This window comes from Pistacia vera, unplaced genomic scaffold, assembly GCF_008641045.1.
Source record: "Pistacia vera cultivar Batoury unplaced genomic scaffold, PisVer_v2 Contig503, whole genome shotgun sequence".
In the NCBI taxonomy this organism is placed as follows: Eukaryota; Viridiplantae; Streptophyta; class Magnoliopsida; order Sapindales; family Anacardiaceae; genus Pistacia; species Pistacia vera.
Genome location: NW_022196339.1, coordinates 483907 through 497576, shown reverse-complemented (window position 1 = coordinate 497576; position 13670 = coordinate 483907). Strand labels below are relative to the sequence as shown.

The 13670-nt window shown below is 34.0% G+C and overlaps 2 protein-coding genes across 4 annotated transcripts in view; one reads left to right on the top strand and one right to left on the bottom strand.

Moving 5' to 3' along the window:
- Positions 1-4437: 4437 nt before the first annotated feature.
- Positions 4438-13278, bottom strand: LOC116105695 (protein NARROW LEAF 1-like). 3 transcript variants are annotated; one of them, XM_031392107.1, is made up of 6 exons: positions 13000-13278; positions 11661-12167; positions 11400-11546; positions 7447-7687; positions 5881-6381; positions 4438-5407 (listed from the first exon to the last, which is right to left on the bottom strand). In XM_031392107.1, exons 2-6 carry the CDS (start codon positions 12153-12155, stop codon positions 5010-5012), a joined length of 1782 nt encoding a protein of 593 aa, XP_031247967.1. In that variant the 5' UTR covers positions 12156-12167; positions 13000-13278; the 3' UTR covers positions 4438-5009. The 3 variants fall into 3 exon arrangements, with proteins under 3 accessions (XP_031247967.1, XP_031247965.1, XP_031247966.1); XM_031392105.1 differs by having other exon boundaries at positions 4439-5413; positions 13000-13274; XM_031392106.1 differs by having other exon boundaries at positions 4440-5413; positions 11400-11543; positions 13000-13271.
- LOC116105678 (alpha-glucosidase-like) overlaps positions 12644-13670 on the top strand; it is a 6883-nt gene continuing 5856 nt past the window's right edge. Inside the window, exon 1 of the mRNA XM_031392092.1 lies at positions 12644-12707. Within this exon, the coding sequence (XP_031247952.1) occupies positions 12644-12707 (64 nt within the window). The remainder of the gene's footprint in view (positions 12708-13670) is intronic.

Sequence of the window (13670 nt, the reverse complement as noted above, 5' to 3'; positions counted from 1 at the left end):
ACGACAAAGAAGATGTGGCATTTCTCTGCCAACTTGGAGATGAACCTACTTAAGGTGGATATTCTCCTTGTGAGACGTTGCAAGTCTTTTATATAAGTTGGGGATGGGATGCCCAAAACTGCCTTGATCTGATCTGGATTGGCCTCGATGCCATGTTGTGTCACCATGTAACTTAGAAACTTGCTGGATGAGATGCCGAAGAATCACTTGGTCGGATTCAATTACATATTGTATTTTCACAGCACCTCGAAGGCTTACCGAAAGTGGTCAAGGCGTTGCTCGGCGATTAAGGACTTCACCAGCATATTGTTGATGTATACTTCCATGGAGTCCCCTAGTAAGTTGGAGAACATTTTGTTCACAAGTCACTGGTAGGTGGTGCCAGCATTCTTTAGGCTAAACGACATCTAGCAGTAGATGCTTCGTTTGGCATAGATTGACAAAGTAATCTCTCCAATGGTGTATTTCTATTTTGAGCTTAATCCTACGAGGAGAGTAGGGGGGCGGTTGATGTCGGATTCATCTAACCCCATGACCTTAAATGCCTCTAGGAACAAGATGTTGGTTAAGGAGCTGGGATCTACCAGGATCCCTCTAGCAATGATGTTAATGATCTGGAGTTTAATCACGAGCATGTCATGATGGGGATTCTAGAGTGTTGCTGCTTTATTGTCTACGAACTCAATAGTTAAGTTGGTAGCTTTCTGTAGCGACGATTTAGAGTGTTGGATTTGAGAGTTGATTGTGGCTCGGGCGTGGCACCCTGCTGAGGAGTAACTCACCTCACTTACTTTTGATCTGCCTCTGATGACACCACACAATTCGTCTGCCGATGGTGGGGGAGTGATTTGGCGATCTCTATTTGCTACAGTGCTTTTCCCCTTGTCCGTAAAAAATTCACGGAGGTGTCCCCTCTTCAACAGCTTGGCTACCTCGAGGCGAAGTGTGATACAATTGGCGGTAACATGGTCGTGGTCTCCATGAAATTCACACCATTTTTGTTCTGTAGCAGTCTTATAACAATAACGGTTAACCATACAAATGACTCTACCGAACCATGTGCATCTTTAATTATTAATAGTTTTCTAATAAACAAAAAGCAAAATGCATTTTAGGATCCATATTTAAGTGAGTCATATTTGGTACACTTATTTGTTCTTAGTTACTTAATCATAAGGTAATGGTATTATGATTCCCAACTATGGATTTTGTTTTTTTTTTTTTTTTTTTTTTTTATAACTATTATGAATCTTATGCTTCAAAATCATTACTTACAGTATAATTTGTCGGCGCAAATCTCTTAACAAACAAGCAAAGATAAAACAAATATTACAAAAGAATTGACATTTCGAAACAACGACACAAACTACCAACAATAACAACAGCGAGACTTTCAATTCTGAAGACACTTGCAGAAGCAGAAAATAAACAAGCTTTGCTACTGCTGGGAAAACATTTGTTCTTCATCGAACATGATACATATATGGGATTAAAACTACTGATTGCAGTTTGCCAAAAATATAACATGCAAGCAATATCTCACACTATTGTTGCTCTACTTACTGTACATGACAGCAGAGGTATACAAATTCTAATGAAATTAGTAAAACTACATAATCATTTCTACAAACTGGAATATTGCAGGAAAGAATTCAAGTCCCTAACTCCAACTGCAACAATTCTCATTAAAAAGGCAAATATTTGGGACTTGCAACAAGGAGAATCAAAATCGTATACATTGGAAAAGATCAACGTCACCAGAAAATATCACATGTCATAGATGTAACGTGGATTACCAAATAGTTTGTATGAAATTTAATTTTTAGTAACTTTCGTATGTAATTTCTTACACATGTACAGATTTAAATGTTTTTAATTTAATCTGAAAATATAAGTTAAAACTCACTGAATTATCAATGATTGATCCAAATATTTAATAACCTATAAAGAAAAATTCATCATAAGATTACAATGATCAGTACAACATAAACATTATTTAATAAAAATATTAAACACCAATGATTATGACAATTTCAAATAATTAAACATGTTCGACAAACAGAAATCTAAATACTGTTCCTATAACATATGAAAATAAATTTCCATTCCATTATTCATTAGATTGAATTCTATGCCGAACCACAACATATTTTGGAAACCTGCCTATCGAACTATTGTTAACTATTTATTACGCTCTCCTTTAATGCACCACAAACAATTTTGCTATGAGTTGTCAAGACTTTTTCAATCAACGTGTCTATCTGTTGTTAGATGTCTGTTAATTTTCCTAGAGCAACTTTCATACTGTGTGATACAGTACCCCAGAAATTGTTCAAACATTATGTTAAAAAATTAAACATATACAACAAACATCAATCTAAATATATTATAATCTTAATTAAAAAAAAAAAAAAACTAGAAATAACCATTTCTATTACACATTTAAAAAAACTGTTTTACAATTATTGATCAAACAAGATTAAAGTCGAACTATATGCATGTTTCATAACCATATTATCGAACCATAATTAAAAAATTAATAAATATATTGTGACATCATCATATCATCTCTGACTTTGATAATTGACAAAATATTTATTGTCCATCATTTAAAAATGTAGCAATAAGATATTATTATCAATAAATCACATTGTTTCTTTATCATAATAACTCAACATCTTGTCGAACCATTATTAACTACCTAACTACTATGTTGCACACTTAAAAAATATTTATTACGATTTTCTTTAATATTGTACAGATAGTCTACTAACGTTTCGTATTACCTTATCCAAATAATTATTAACACTTTTTCGATCGACACGTTTATTTATTACCAGATATCTATTCATGTTCCACCTTTTCGTATCCTATTCTCCTGTAAATATTACTTTGATACTTGACAAAATATTTATTGTGCATCCTTTAAAAATGTATCAATAAGATTTTACTATTAGTAAATCACATTGTTTTTTTATCATAACAACTCAACATCTTGTTGAACCATTATTAACTACCTAACTAATATGTTACACACTTAAAAAATATTTATTACGATTTTCTTTAATATTGTACAGATAGTCTACTAACGTTTCCTATTACCTTTTCCAAATAATTATTAACACTTTTTCGATCGACACGTTTATTTATTACCAGATGTATGTTCATATTCCCCCTTTTCATATCCTATTCTCCTATAAATATTACTCTGACATCAATCACCCATTTAACATTCTTCAGATACTATACATTGTAATTGTTCATTTCTTCTCCAAAACTTAATTCAAAATGGCTGATGAAACATCACAACCAGAAGAATGTGCAACGAATACCAACAACAACCTCAACAACAATAATTCTCCACCGAGGCAACCAGAAGGTATAAATGTTTCACATCTTTTGTATCCTAAATTACAAAATCTCAAGCAAAATCATGATACATATTTGCGGGAATATAAAAACCATTAAAAAAAAAATTTTGATATGTCGAGAATTCATCTAATAATTATATTTACACATTCATGTTACTATTTCCATATATTTATAAAATTTGATTGTATATTGTTTCTGTAATTAGTTTAGACATTTTTCAGAGAATGCCGGAATTAAGGCAGATTTTCAAAAAAGTTGAGAGCAATCTGGATGATCTACATACTGCAAGAGACAAATTCGCAGAAGTCATTGACCAGATGTTACAAATCATGGAATCTGCCATAGATATTATTTAAAACCTAAACAAAAGAGAGTATGCATATGCACTAGAGGAATTGAACAACTATAAGAAAAATAGAACATAAAGTTTATATCGTCCTAACCCACTTCACAGTATAAAAATGCAATGTACTTATTTTTTTTATAGTAAAAGTATTATTCTTTATATTCAATTTCATCTTGATTTTGGTATTGCTCATTAATTGATTGAAATTTTTCTCCATCATAACATGTTAGTTTTGATTTAATTCTTCCATCTTCACACATTGGATGAGTACTAACAATAATTATATAAATACATTACATAGACATTCCACAAATCTAACAATTTTCAAGAAAAACGTATAAAGATGAAAATTAATATGTTTTAAATGGCTGGAAAGAATCCTATACAATGAGAAAAACAGTCAATATCAAATTTGAAAATGAACTTAATATAAATTTTAAGTTCAAATAATTAATCTTCATAATATTAATTGACATTAATAATTATAAAGGTATAATTATTAATTTTATGTTAACACAACTATATATATATATAGAAGTTATACTTACTCTAAAACTTGTATAATCTAACAATTATCATGTCTTAGTCTAATTACTTTATTCTGCTAGAATAAATTTATTTACAACCTATTTCAAAAATATTAAATAAACATACAGCGCACAAACCCCATATCTAGTTCAATATTGAAACCAAAGTTAAGTAGCAAGAAACATAAAAAGAAATATATATTATTAGCACCATGCTTGATGTCAAATAGACTACAAGAATTTGGTTCTTTACTTGAACAAAGTCTTGGTATTAACCGTTCCACATGAAGAGAGAGAGAGAGAGAGAGAGAGAGAGAGAGAGACTTAATGGTATGGTACTATTGATAAAGCCCTTTTGCCTTGCCAAAACTAAACATTTTACCTTTCTTCTGATAGCTGTTCAACTCCCACTTCAGGAGTGCTTTATGAGTTTATGGTACAACGATTTCAACACAGTGATACAAATCGAATAAATATTTAACATAAGGAACTGCTGCCTAGACAATTTTTATACTAAATATCGTATAAACTTCATATGTAACCTACCACTGTAAACTTAGCCCAAAACATGCAAGAACAAAGAATAATGGCTCATCCCATTTTAAGGCATTGACCTACATTTCTTGGAGGAATTCGGATTCTGACACTTCTGAGATACTTACAATTTAGAACTTGAAGCCCCAAGCAATCTGAAGCCAGAACAGACAAAATAACTCCTGACCTCATCCATGATTTAACCATGCAGTATCACGCAACTCTCCCTTTCATTTTGGTTCTTCAATACTAAAGGAAGTATCAGAGTGTTTTCTTCTCTTTGGCTCAGACTCACCTAATCGTAATGAAACATAAATCTCTTCACCAGGACCATTCCTCAATGCCGAGAGGCTTTTTGACTCAAGGTTTTCCTGTTGGTTGTTTCGATGCAACGGAGATCTACCTGTGAAACTTGGAATGAACTGATGTTCCTCCTCGCGAGATGCTTCAATCCCATCTATATGAAATTCGGTGGGGATGAATGTTTGGGGCTGGGTTTCACCATCAACCAAAACTTGCTGGATATTTAAATTAAGAGGCTCAAAGGTTTCTTCACATTTAGCCGGTACCCGTTCAGGGTGGGGTGACTCCCCAACTGTAGAGTCAATAGCATTTCTTTGATCTTGCACTGCAGCTACGTTGAACAGAAGAACCCAGAAATAATCAACAGGGGGATTAGAGAAACATGTCTAAGATCGCAAAAAAACAGGCCTTTAACACTAACACACTAGCCTTCAGAGCCTTTCTTGGCCTCAGAAATCTTCAGACAACTTTAACATCAATATTAAAATATCTAAAACGCAAATATAAATGACAAGTTGCAAGAAGACTGGAATTGCAATATTTTAAACAACTGTTTTAACCCTTTGATCTTCTTCCACTAGCAAATAACGAGCCACTGCCATCCAAACGTATAACCATTCAAAGCTGACTATATAAACATTCAATGGTTTATTTGGTTCAATAGGGAACTTTCTAGAACATGCATACCACTAAACTGGATAATCATTCATGTGTAATACCTTGATATTCTTGCTTTTATATAATTAACCAGAGCACCATATTATATGAAAAAGGTTTCTAATTGATTCAAAAACACACCTTGAAACCCTTCATTGGTGGTGATGAGATCAAGTTCAAGGAGGTCAAGAAGGCGCCCAAGATCAACTCCGCTGGTCCAATTCACTGGAGGTTGACCAACTTTTAGTTTCAACCGACCCCGATTGGCTGTCCCACCCCAAATGATCCCGACAGGCCGTGGCTTCTCTGCATTCTGACCCTTTAAGAGAATGAGACTTCCACTATCACCTTCAAGGTCAAAAGTCTGTTGGTTCTCACCCACAACAAGAAAATCCGTGAAAAAACAAATCCCTTTCTCATCATTATACTCAAGAGCATAGGCCATTATTGTCCCAGTAGTCAGGCCAGAACTTCTTCCCACTTTAATCACTTGCTTGCCAATGAGACTGTTAATTGGAGACTGCAAATCTATGTTATGAACATCATTGATCTCACCCACACCTTTTATGGATGTAATTACGTTGCTGAGATTAAAATCTTCTGCAAAAGGAATGAAAGCCCCATCTGCTCGGACGAATGTTTCTGCAGGGGCACCAAACCGTAATGGGCATGTGTGGGGGTCAGGACTTAATGCATAGCACAAACATGAAATTACAGATAGTCATATTCAGTAAACCATCCATAAAAAATATAAAAAATAAAAAATAAAAAAGAGAGAGAGGGAGAGAGAGAAATAGTTGACAACAAAATTAACCAAGCCAGCACATTACAAACCCTAAAATTTAGCACAACTGCTTGGATTAAGCATTAAGTTCAATGATTGAAAGGAGAGAAGGTTTACTCAAAATTTTATATTGGTAGCCTAAAGTTATGTCCCTCTTCACTTTTTTCCAATTTTAAGCTACAAATACTTTAACCTAGTATGTTTTAATGATCCATAAAGAGAATAATTCCAGCCCCAATAGTTTAAAAGTCCACAACTCTTTCTGCACTCTCAAGGAAATTAAAAAAGTTCAAAAAAGAACACAAGTTTAGCCAATGTTAGATAGGAAAAAGTTACTGAGTTTGGGTAGGTTTATAGACTAAGTTTACTGAAGCAATTAAGCTTGAGGTTGTTATTTGGGATTGAAATTTGAGTAATGGATCCACAAATATCTTATATCAACATGACTGCTGCTACACTGTAGCATAAACCAAATTACAGTCTGTCATGAATATATTAATAGTAGATGGATTAGAAAAAAGGGTTAAGTTCCTCTATAAAACAGGATAATTTCTTTCTTTTTCCAATCAGCAGGGTTACTTTTATAGGCAGCCAGATGATTTAAGTCTGTTTTGATCCCTGATCAATTTAACTTCAGGAAAAATGGCCTCTTTCTATTCCCAATGACAGATTGAGCTATCAACCTGAAATTTATTACTTATAGTCCTAGTGCAAAGTACATTCTACTTGATAGTTTCTGACATTCTTTTTTCATTTCCTTCTTTTCCCCAATAAATTAACTAATGTCAATTCTTGATTTCATGGATTAGGACTGGGATATAATTCATGACTTGAAAACAAGCAGACAAATGAGGAGCAGAGATGGTTTTTCATAAGATCTGTCGGTAGTACATTAATGATGATATAATCTGGAACTGCTTTACCTGGATTTGTTCCTGCAAAGATACCATACCAAAGATCATCTGTGATGAAGGACGTTGCCCTCTCCACGGCACCTAGATACACCCCAGGTCCAAGGCTGGGCGGCAAAGGATGAAACATTTTCTGATTTGGGTAGTCTAAATCGACAGCAACATGTCGATTTGTAAGAAAACCGACCTGTCGGTTTCCTGTCCGGCTTCTAACAATAGCACCCAAGGTTCCATATGTTTCTTGGCTAGCAACCTAGAAAAGGGAGAAGCAGTGTGATTCCAAGAGAAAAAAAAAAAAAAATTGGAGAAACTAATATCCAAATAGGATAAATAAACCTCATTTATAAAACTATGTTTAGGCCATAAAAGAGTACAAAGAAAAAAGAAAAGCATGAGAAGAAATTTCCAGAAAAAAGTACACCTGCCCATACCTAAACAAAAAATTAATGATAAAATAGAAAAACAAGGCAAAAAAACACAAAACTATATACTGGTAAAATATCCAAAACTGGGAATTGCATATTTACCCTACTGTAGCTATTTTTTTGACCTTTTTTGGTATAAGGCTAATAAGACATCTTTAACAGCAAACACAGTGACAAGGAAACTAGCCCTACAAAGTTTATGCAACAGAGGATTGCAAGCTAACAAAAATAAACATGCCATGGATACCGCCATCAACAATTAGATCTGAACCTTCTCTGAACAGACTTGTTACCAGGAAATATTATACAACAGAGACAGCTTCAAAAATGTAAAGTAACAGCAGTTCGCCTCCTAAAGAGAAATACGTATGATTCCGAAGTGCTGGCAATGGTGGGTTCATTACACAGTACTCGTAAGCATAGCAAGTGAGTATCCAAGCCCAGGATCTAAGTTCTAACTGCCAAATGTTTGGAGGTAGAGACTCTGGTTGAAGCCATTAAATTTGCATTGTTCTTTACCTGGCAAACACTGACATGTACAGACATTTCCCCACTTATGTTAAAATAAAATAGAATTTTCAGGCAGAAAAAGTTAGTTTGATACTTGAAAAGTAATTCATCAACCATTACAAAATCTTGTACATAGTCAACGGCACCTGTATCACATTAAAACTTATATGACAATGAAGATATTAACCTCTTAAGCAACAAGGTCCTTCGACAACATTTTCATAAATGACCAGAAAGATTCTAACCATATGAAGAAAGACTAAAATCCTGAATTGTGTAAATCAGGAAATGCAATGTAAAGTAGTTTCAAGTTTTACAAATTCAAATACGTATCAAGAATGCTTTACTTTGGAAGTTACTAAATAATTGATAGAATTGTATTCCCTCATGAAACTATAACCATAGCTTTTGAAGGAGAGTGAAAGAAATTTTATTTTCGTCTAAATTTTGTACACTAATGGCTGATGTTAGTATGACAAAAGCAATCACATCTAATACTTGAAGAACACATAAACTATATAATATCAAATGAATGACTCAAGACATACATTGCCAGATATTTAGGATTATAACATTCCTTAGCAAACTTCCACTCTGAAGTGGTCCCACTTCCATACTGAGCATTGGTAGATGGAAGTTAGAACTTAGAAACATACACAAGTCTCCATTGAGCTCACAAGCAATGGCAAAAAGGGTTCAGGCAAACCAATACGCAATTAATATTATTAAGAAACCAACACTGCAAACATTGGGTTATCAGAACAATCTCTTTCTGTTTCTTAAGATTTCAATTTGCGCTACTAAAACTTGATGTAATACTTCTTACAGGCCGTCCCACATAGATCTGGACAGGTCCTCAACGATAAAATATGAGGTTACAATCCTGAATCCAGTATGGGCGCATGGCTTTGACAGTTATGAAAACAATACAGCTATCACAATAATTAGCTAATTCTCTCAGAACAGCTCTAACAGATCCAAATTGGATAAAGGGATTTCATAGCTAAGCAAAAAGAAGGTGATTTCCACCATTAACAAAAGCTACTACGACAATGAGCAAGGATCGGAGCGCATGTTAGATGCGCGTATACTCTTTTCAGTTTACATAATTCTCAATTTTATTGGGTATCTCCAGATAACATTAATTTATGCTGCTTCTGTATAATAGAAAAGAGTCGGATACAAAATTTCCTCAAAGTCTTAAGTGATGGTCCATATCTTGTCAGCTTCAAAGTTGGGAAACAAATTCAAATGAAAAAAGTAGTAATGTAGACATGATTGCTGTCATAATCTAATATAACTTTTACTTCTTCAGAAAAGATTTGATGTAAGGTTAAATTATGACCACAATATCACCGGAAAATTTTCACAAACTAACTACCATAAAACCCAACCACAACTTCAAATAATGGTGTGATACTTTAACACAAATCCATAAAATATGCTGGTAACCACCTATAGAATAAGATTCACCAGAGGATAATTTTAATGCTTTCATACTAAGAGAAGCAAATCAGAGAAATGGAAATCTATGAATAAAATCCAAAGAAGGCATATGTCCAAACAACACATGAACAACAAATACTTTTCATAACAAGATCCAAAGTTTCAGCAATCTTATGGCAGAGTGGCTTTTCAGTAGTGCTTATAGCATGATAGTGTGGATGTCATAACAGCACAGCCCCACAATACACAAGACCTCCAGTTGCCTCTCACTGCTGCATGCCTTTCCACTAGAGCCATGCAACTAGAAGAGGGTACTTCCAGGAGATATCCAGATTATTATACAATTAGCAAGCAAACGGGAGTGCAGAAGAAGATGTTCAGCACTTTCAATTAATTCTTACAAAAAATGCACCAGTTTGGGAATAAGTACATAAAAAAAGGTCTTCCATTAAACAAATAGGTAAAGCTTGTGTTGTCCCAACTACCATAGTAAACAATTAGAATCCTGACTTTACACTAAACAATGCCCAAATCTGGATGCCATTTCGCATTGAACAAACAAACTCAGGCAAATCATATTCTATCCATAAACATGATGTTCCAGAAGAGAAATTCCAAGCAACATGACAAACAGTGCAGTATTACTAATATGTCCGTATTAAACATGGTATTAGTTAATCCTGAACGACCAGTTTTACTGGGAATAAATCAATCATATAAAACATTTTGTGAATAACATCGAGTTATTCCAAATATTCAAAGATATGTCTTTATTTAAGCCTGGATGCCTTTTGCTTTCCCACCACCAGAAAAATGTTGAATTATGGTTTATAAGAATAAATTTCAATTACTGATGGTAAATTTAAAAGCAGTGATTCCCATTTCAAGGATCTATATTCATGCCCTCAAGGCTTCAACAACAGGAAATTATGAACATAAATTTTGACATTCAAGACATAGTTAATATACAGCCCTTTTAAAAGGTTTACACCCTTTTAAAAGGTTTACTCTTTCTTAAGCTGTATGTACGTTCTAATAAAGGATGATATTTTAATACTTCTCGTCAACAGATCTCCCGGTTAACCATCTTTTTGTTTATCAAGAAATGGAATGCAAAACATGGAGTGCAAAAGCCCTGAAATAACATATTGACTGTCTTCAAAATCATGCATTGTCAGCAACAAAGTCACAAGATTTCCAGAAAGATAAAAATCTTGAAGCAGATTGTTGGCTTCTAGTAGATTACAGTTGCTTTTTCAATTATATTTACCTCCATAAACCCAAAAGATTAAATAAATAAATGGATAAATTTTGGAACTATCTCTGTAACAACACTTATTAATTACCAAACTCAAAGCACGTTAAACTAGAAATTCATTTGCAAGAGAACATTCTTACTATTAGAATTATCAATATCGAATTCTCAAATGGTACATCCCAAATTCAGCATTTACAAACCTGGCCTATGCTTTAATTAACTTGCAATCAGAAAACAGATAAAATGTCTTTTTACAAAGTTGCAGATCATCCCCTATCATTCTGCCAGTATGTAACATATGAATATTGCTAGGAGAAGAAAGATACCTGAGAACCGGAACCAATACATGGGTCACTTCCCCTCAAGCCATCTACAAGCTCAGTATATAGTTCTTCCTTAGGAGTAGGAGCAGGCGCACCATAATAAGAGAATTCCACAACATCTACATCACACCATACACCTCCTGGGCCCTGCTTCAAATGATAAAAACGCATTTTAACATCACACACAAAACAAGGTCAGCCACAAAGAAATACTATTAGAGAATAAGTTTGAAATATCAACATCTAAGTTTGTTCGTTTCTCACCTCAAGAGCAGCTGGTAGACACTGGACAGGGCTAAGCCATTGCCTGTGAACTTTCCGAGCAACAAAGACAAGAATAGCTGGTATATCCGTCAAAACACCCCTTCGAATGCGAAACCCAACTGCCGTCCCAAGACTAAACCGACGTAAGATTTTGCTATGGAACGCTCTAATAGTCATCAGTTCAAGCAATGTGGTAGCTTGCTGCCCTGTTGGCAACCGTCCATGAATTTCAGGGAGAACTCCTTTTTGGAGGTTTCCAAAATAATTAACCCTATCTTCTGCTGAATCGTGTAATCGACTTAATGTAGGCCAGGAGAAGTAGGCTGCATTGCTCTCAGAATGCTGACCAGATGATGCAAAAGGTTGAAGCGGTGATGGACTCGATGAAGGCAGATTAGGAATATTGCAGTAGTTTCTTTCCAAATCTAAAACAGATTCATCAGATTGGGATGATCCTGAGTGCTGAAATCTTAAATCCAATCTGGCCTTGTCCATCTCTCAGCCCTCCTACATGTTATTAATTTAATTGCTATTAAAATTTCAACTTAATAAAAATTTCCAATTCTGTAATACAAACCAGAACATCAACATATTATTACTTTCATACATCATAAGCATCATTAGTGGGACCAAGAAAACCTTGGAAGCAACTCCAAAGTTTTTTAATAGAAAAATGAGCAATAGATTGAAGATGAAAACCACAAGCCAATAACATAGAAATGAACACTTGATTACACAATCAAAACTAGATAAAAGCCACACATCAGACAAGGAAGAATCATGATTACAGAACAATGATTAAATAAAAACTAATAAGATAACATACAAAGTGTCAGAGAAGCATGTCCATAAAATACCAGTAAAACAAATACTATCTAATTCAAAAAGCCTAAAAAAAGACATATCTACTAGGCTCAAAACTCGAACAGCAAAGAAGCAAGTTGTTTCTCCAGAGAAGTGAAAGAATAAAAGAAATGAAGTAAATGAAAAACTTTAAGACAAAAAAGCATGGCAAAGACAGAAGAACAATAGCAGCTTCACTGTGCTGTTTGTAAAAGACAGATGGAACAGCTGAGAAGCCGAAAAGATAGAGCAAAGAAAATAAAGCAAACCAAGTACATACATACTCAATCTAGAATGTTGAAAAGTGCTTCAAAATAATAAGAAGCTAACAACTTGAAATGGGAACTTAAAAACAGTCGAAAGAGACCAAACCCAGAAAGCCAAAACACAATAAATGAACAGAGCAAGCAAAACCCAGATAGCAAATTGACAGAATAAGCAAAACCCAGATATAAAAAAAAAAAGAATAAAAATACAATCTTTGGTAAAAACTCACCGATCAGCAATGGTGGAGGTGTGACGGAAGACTCAAAATGAAAAGTAATGAAGAGTTTCATTCATTCATTCATTGATGCCCTATTACACAATCAGTGTGTAAACTGAAAGATGATGATACAAGTAAGACTGCCAGCAACTTTGCATAGAGAAAGAGAAAGAGAAAGAGAAAGAGATTATAATTAGAAAGTGAAAGCTAATAAATTTTCTAATCTGGTGAAAGAGAAAGACAGAGAGAGAGTGAGAAAAAGGATACTAAATATCTGCGGTTGGAGTGTTGTTTGTGTTTGTATTATTAATCAAATAATTTTATTTTATATTCTTTTGCTGTGCAAAAACTATTTTTTTCTTTTCTTTTTGAGTTTTGGTTGATCAAAATTATATGGTGGAAATGAGAACAAGTGCAGAAAGAAAGGAGTGAGAATGGAGGAGAAGAAATAATTTTCTTGGATCCCACTAATATTTTTAATTTGGTGGCGAAATTAGGGACCCATCCATATTTGCTCCCCAAAAGTAGCACACTCTCTACCCAAATAATTCAATTCCCACCTATACATTTACAAATAACTAAGTGTATTGTATGATTTATGTGTTGCTCTGTTTTATTTTTGTTTTTTGTAATTTTATTAAATAGATATACAATCGATATTGATGCATTCGTTTATTATAAGT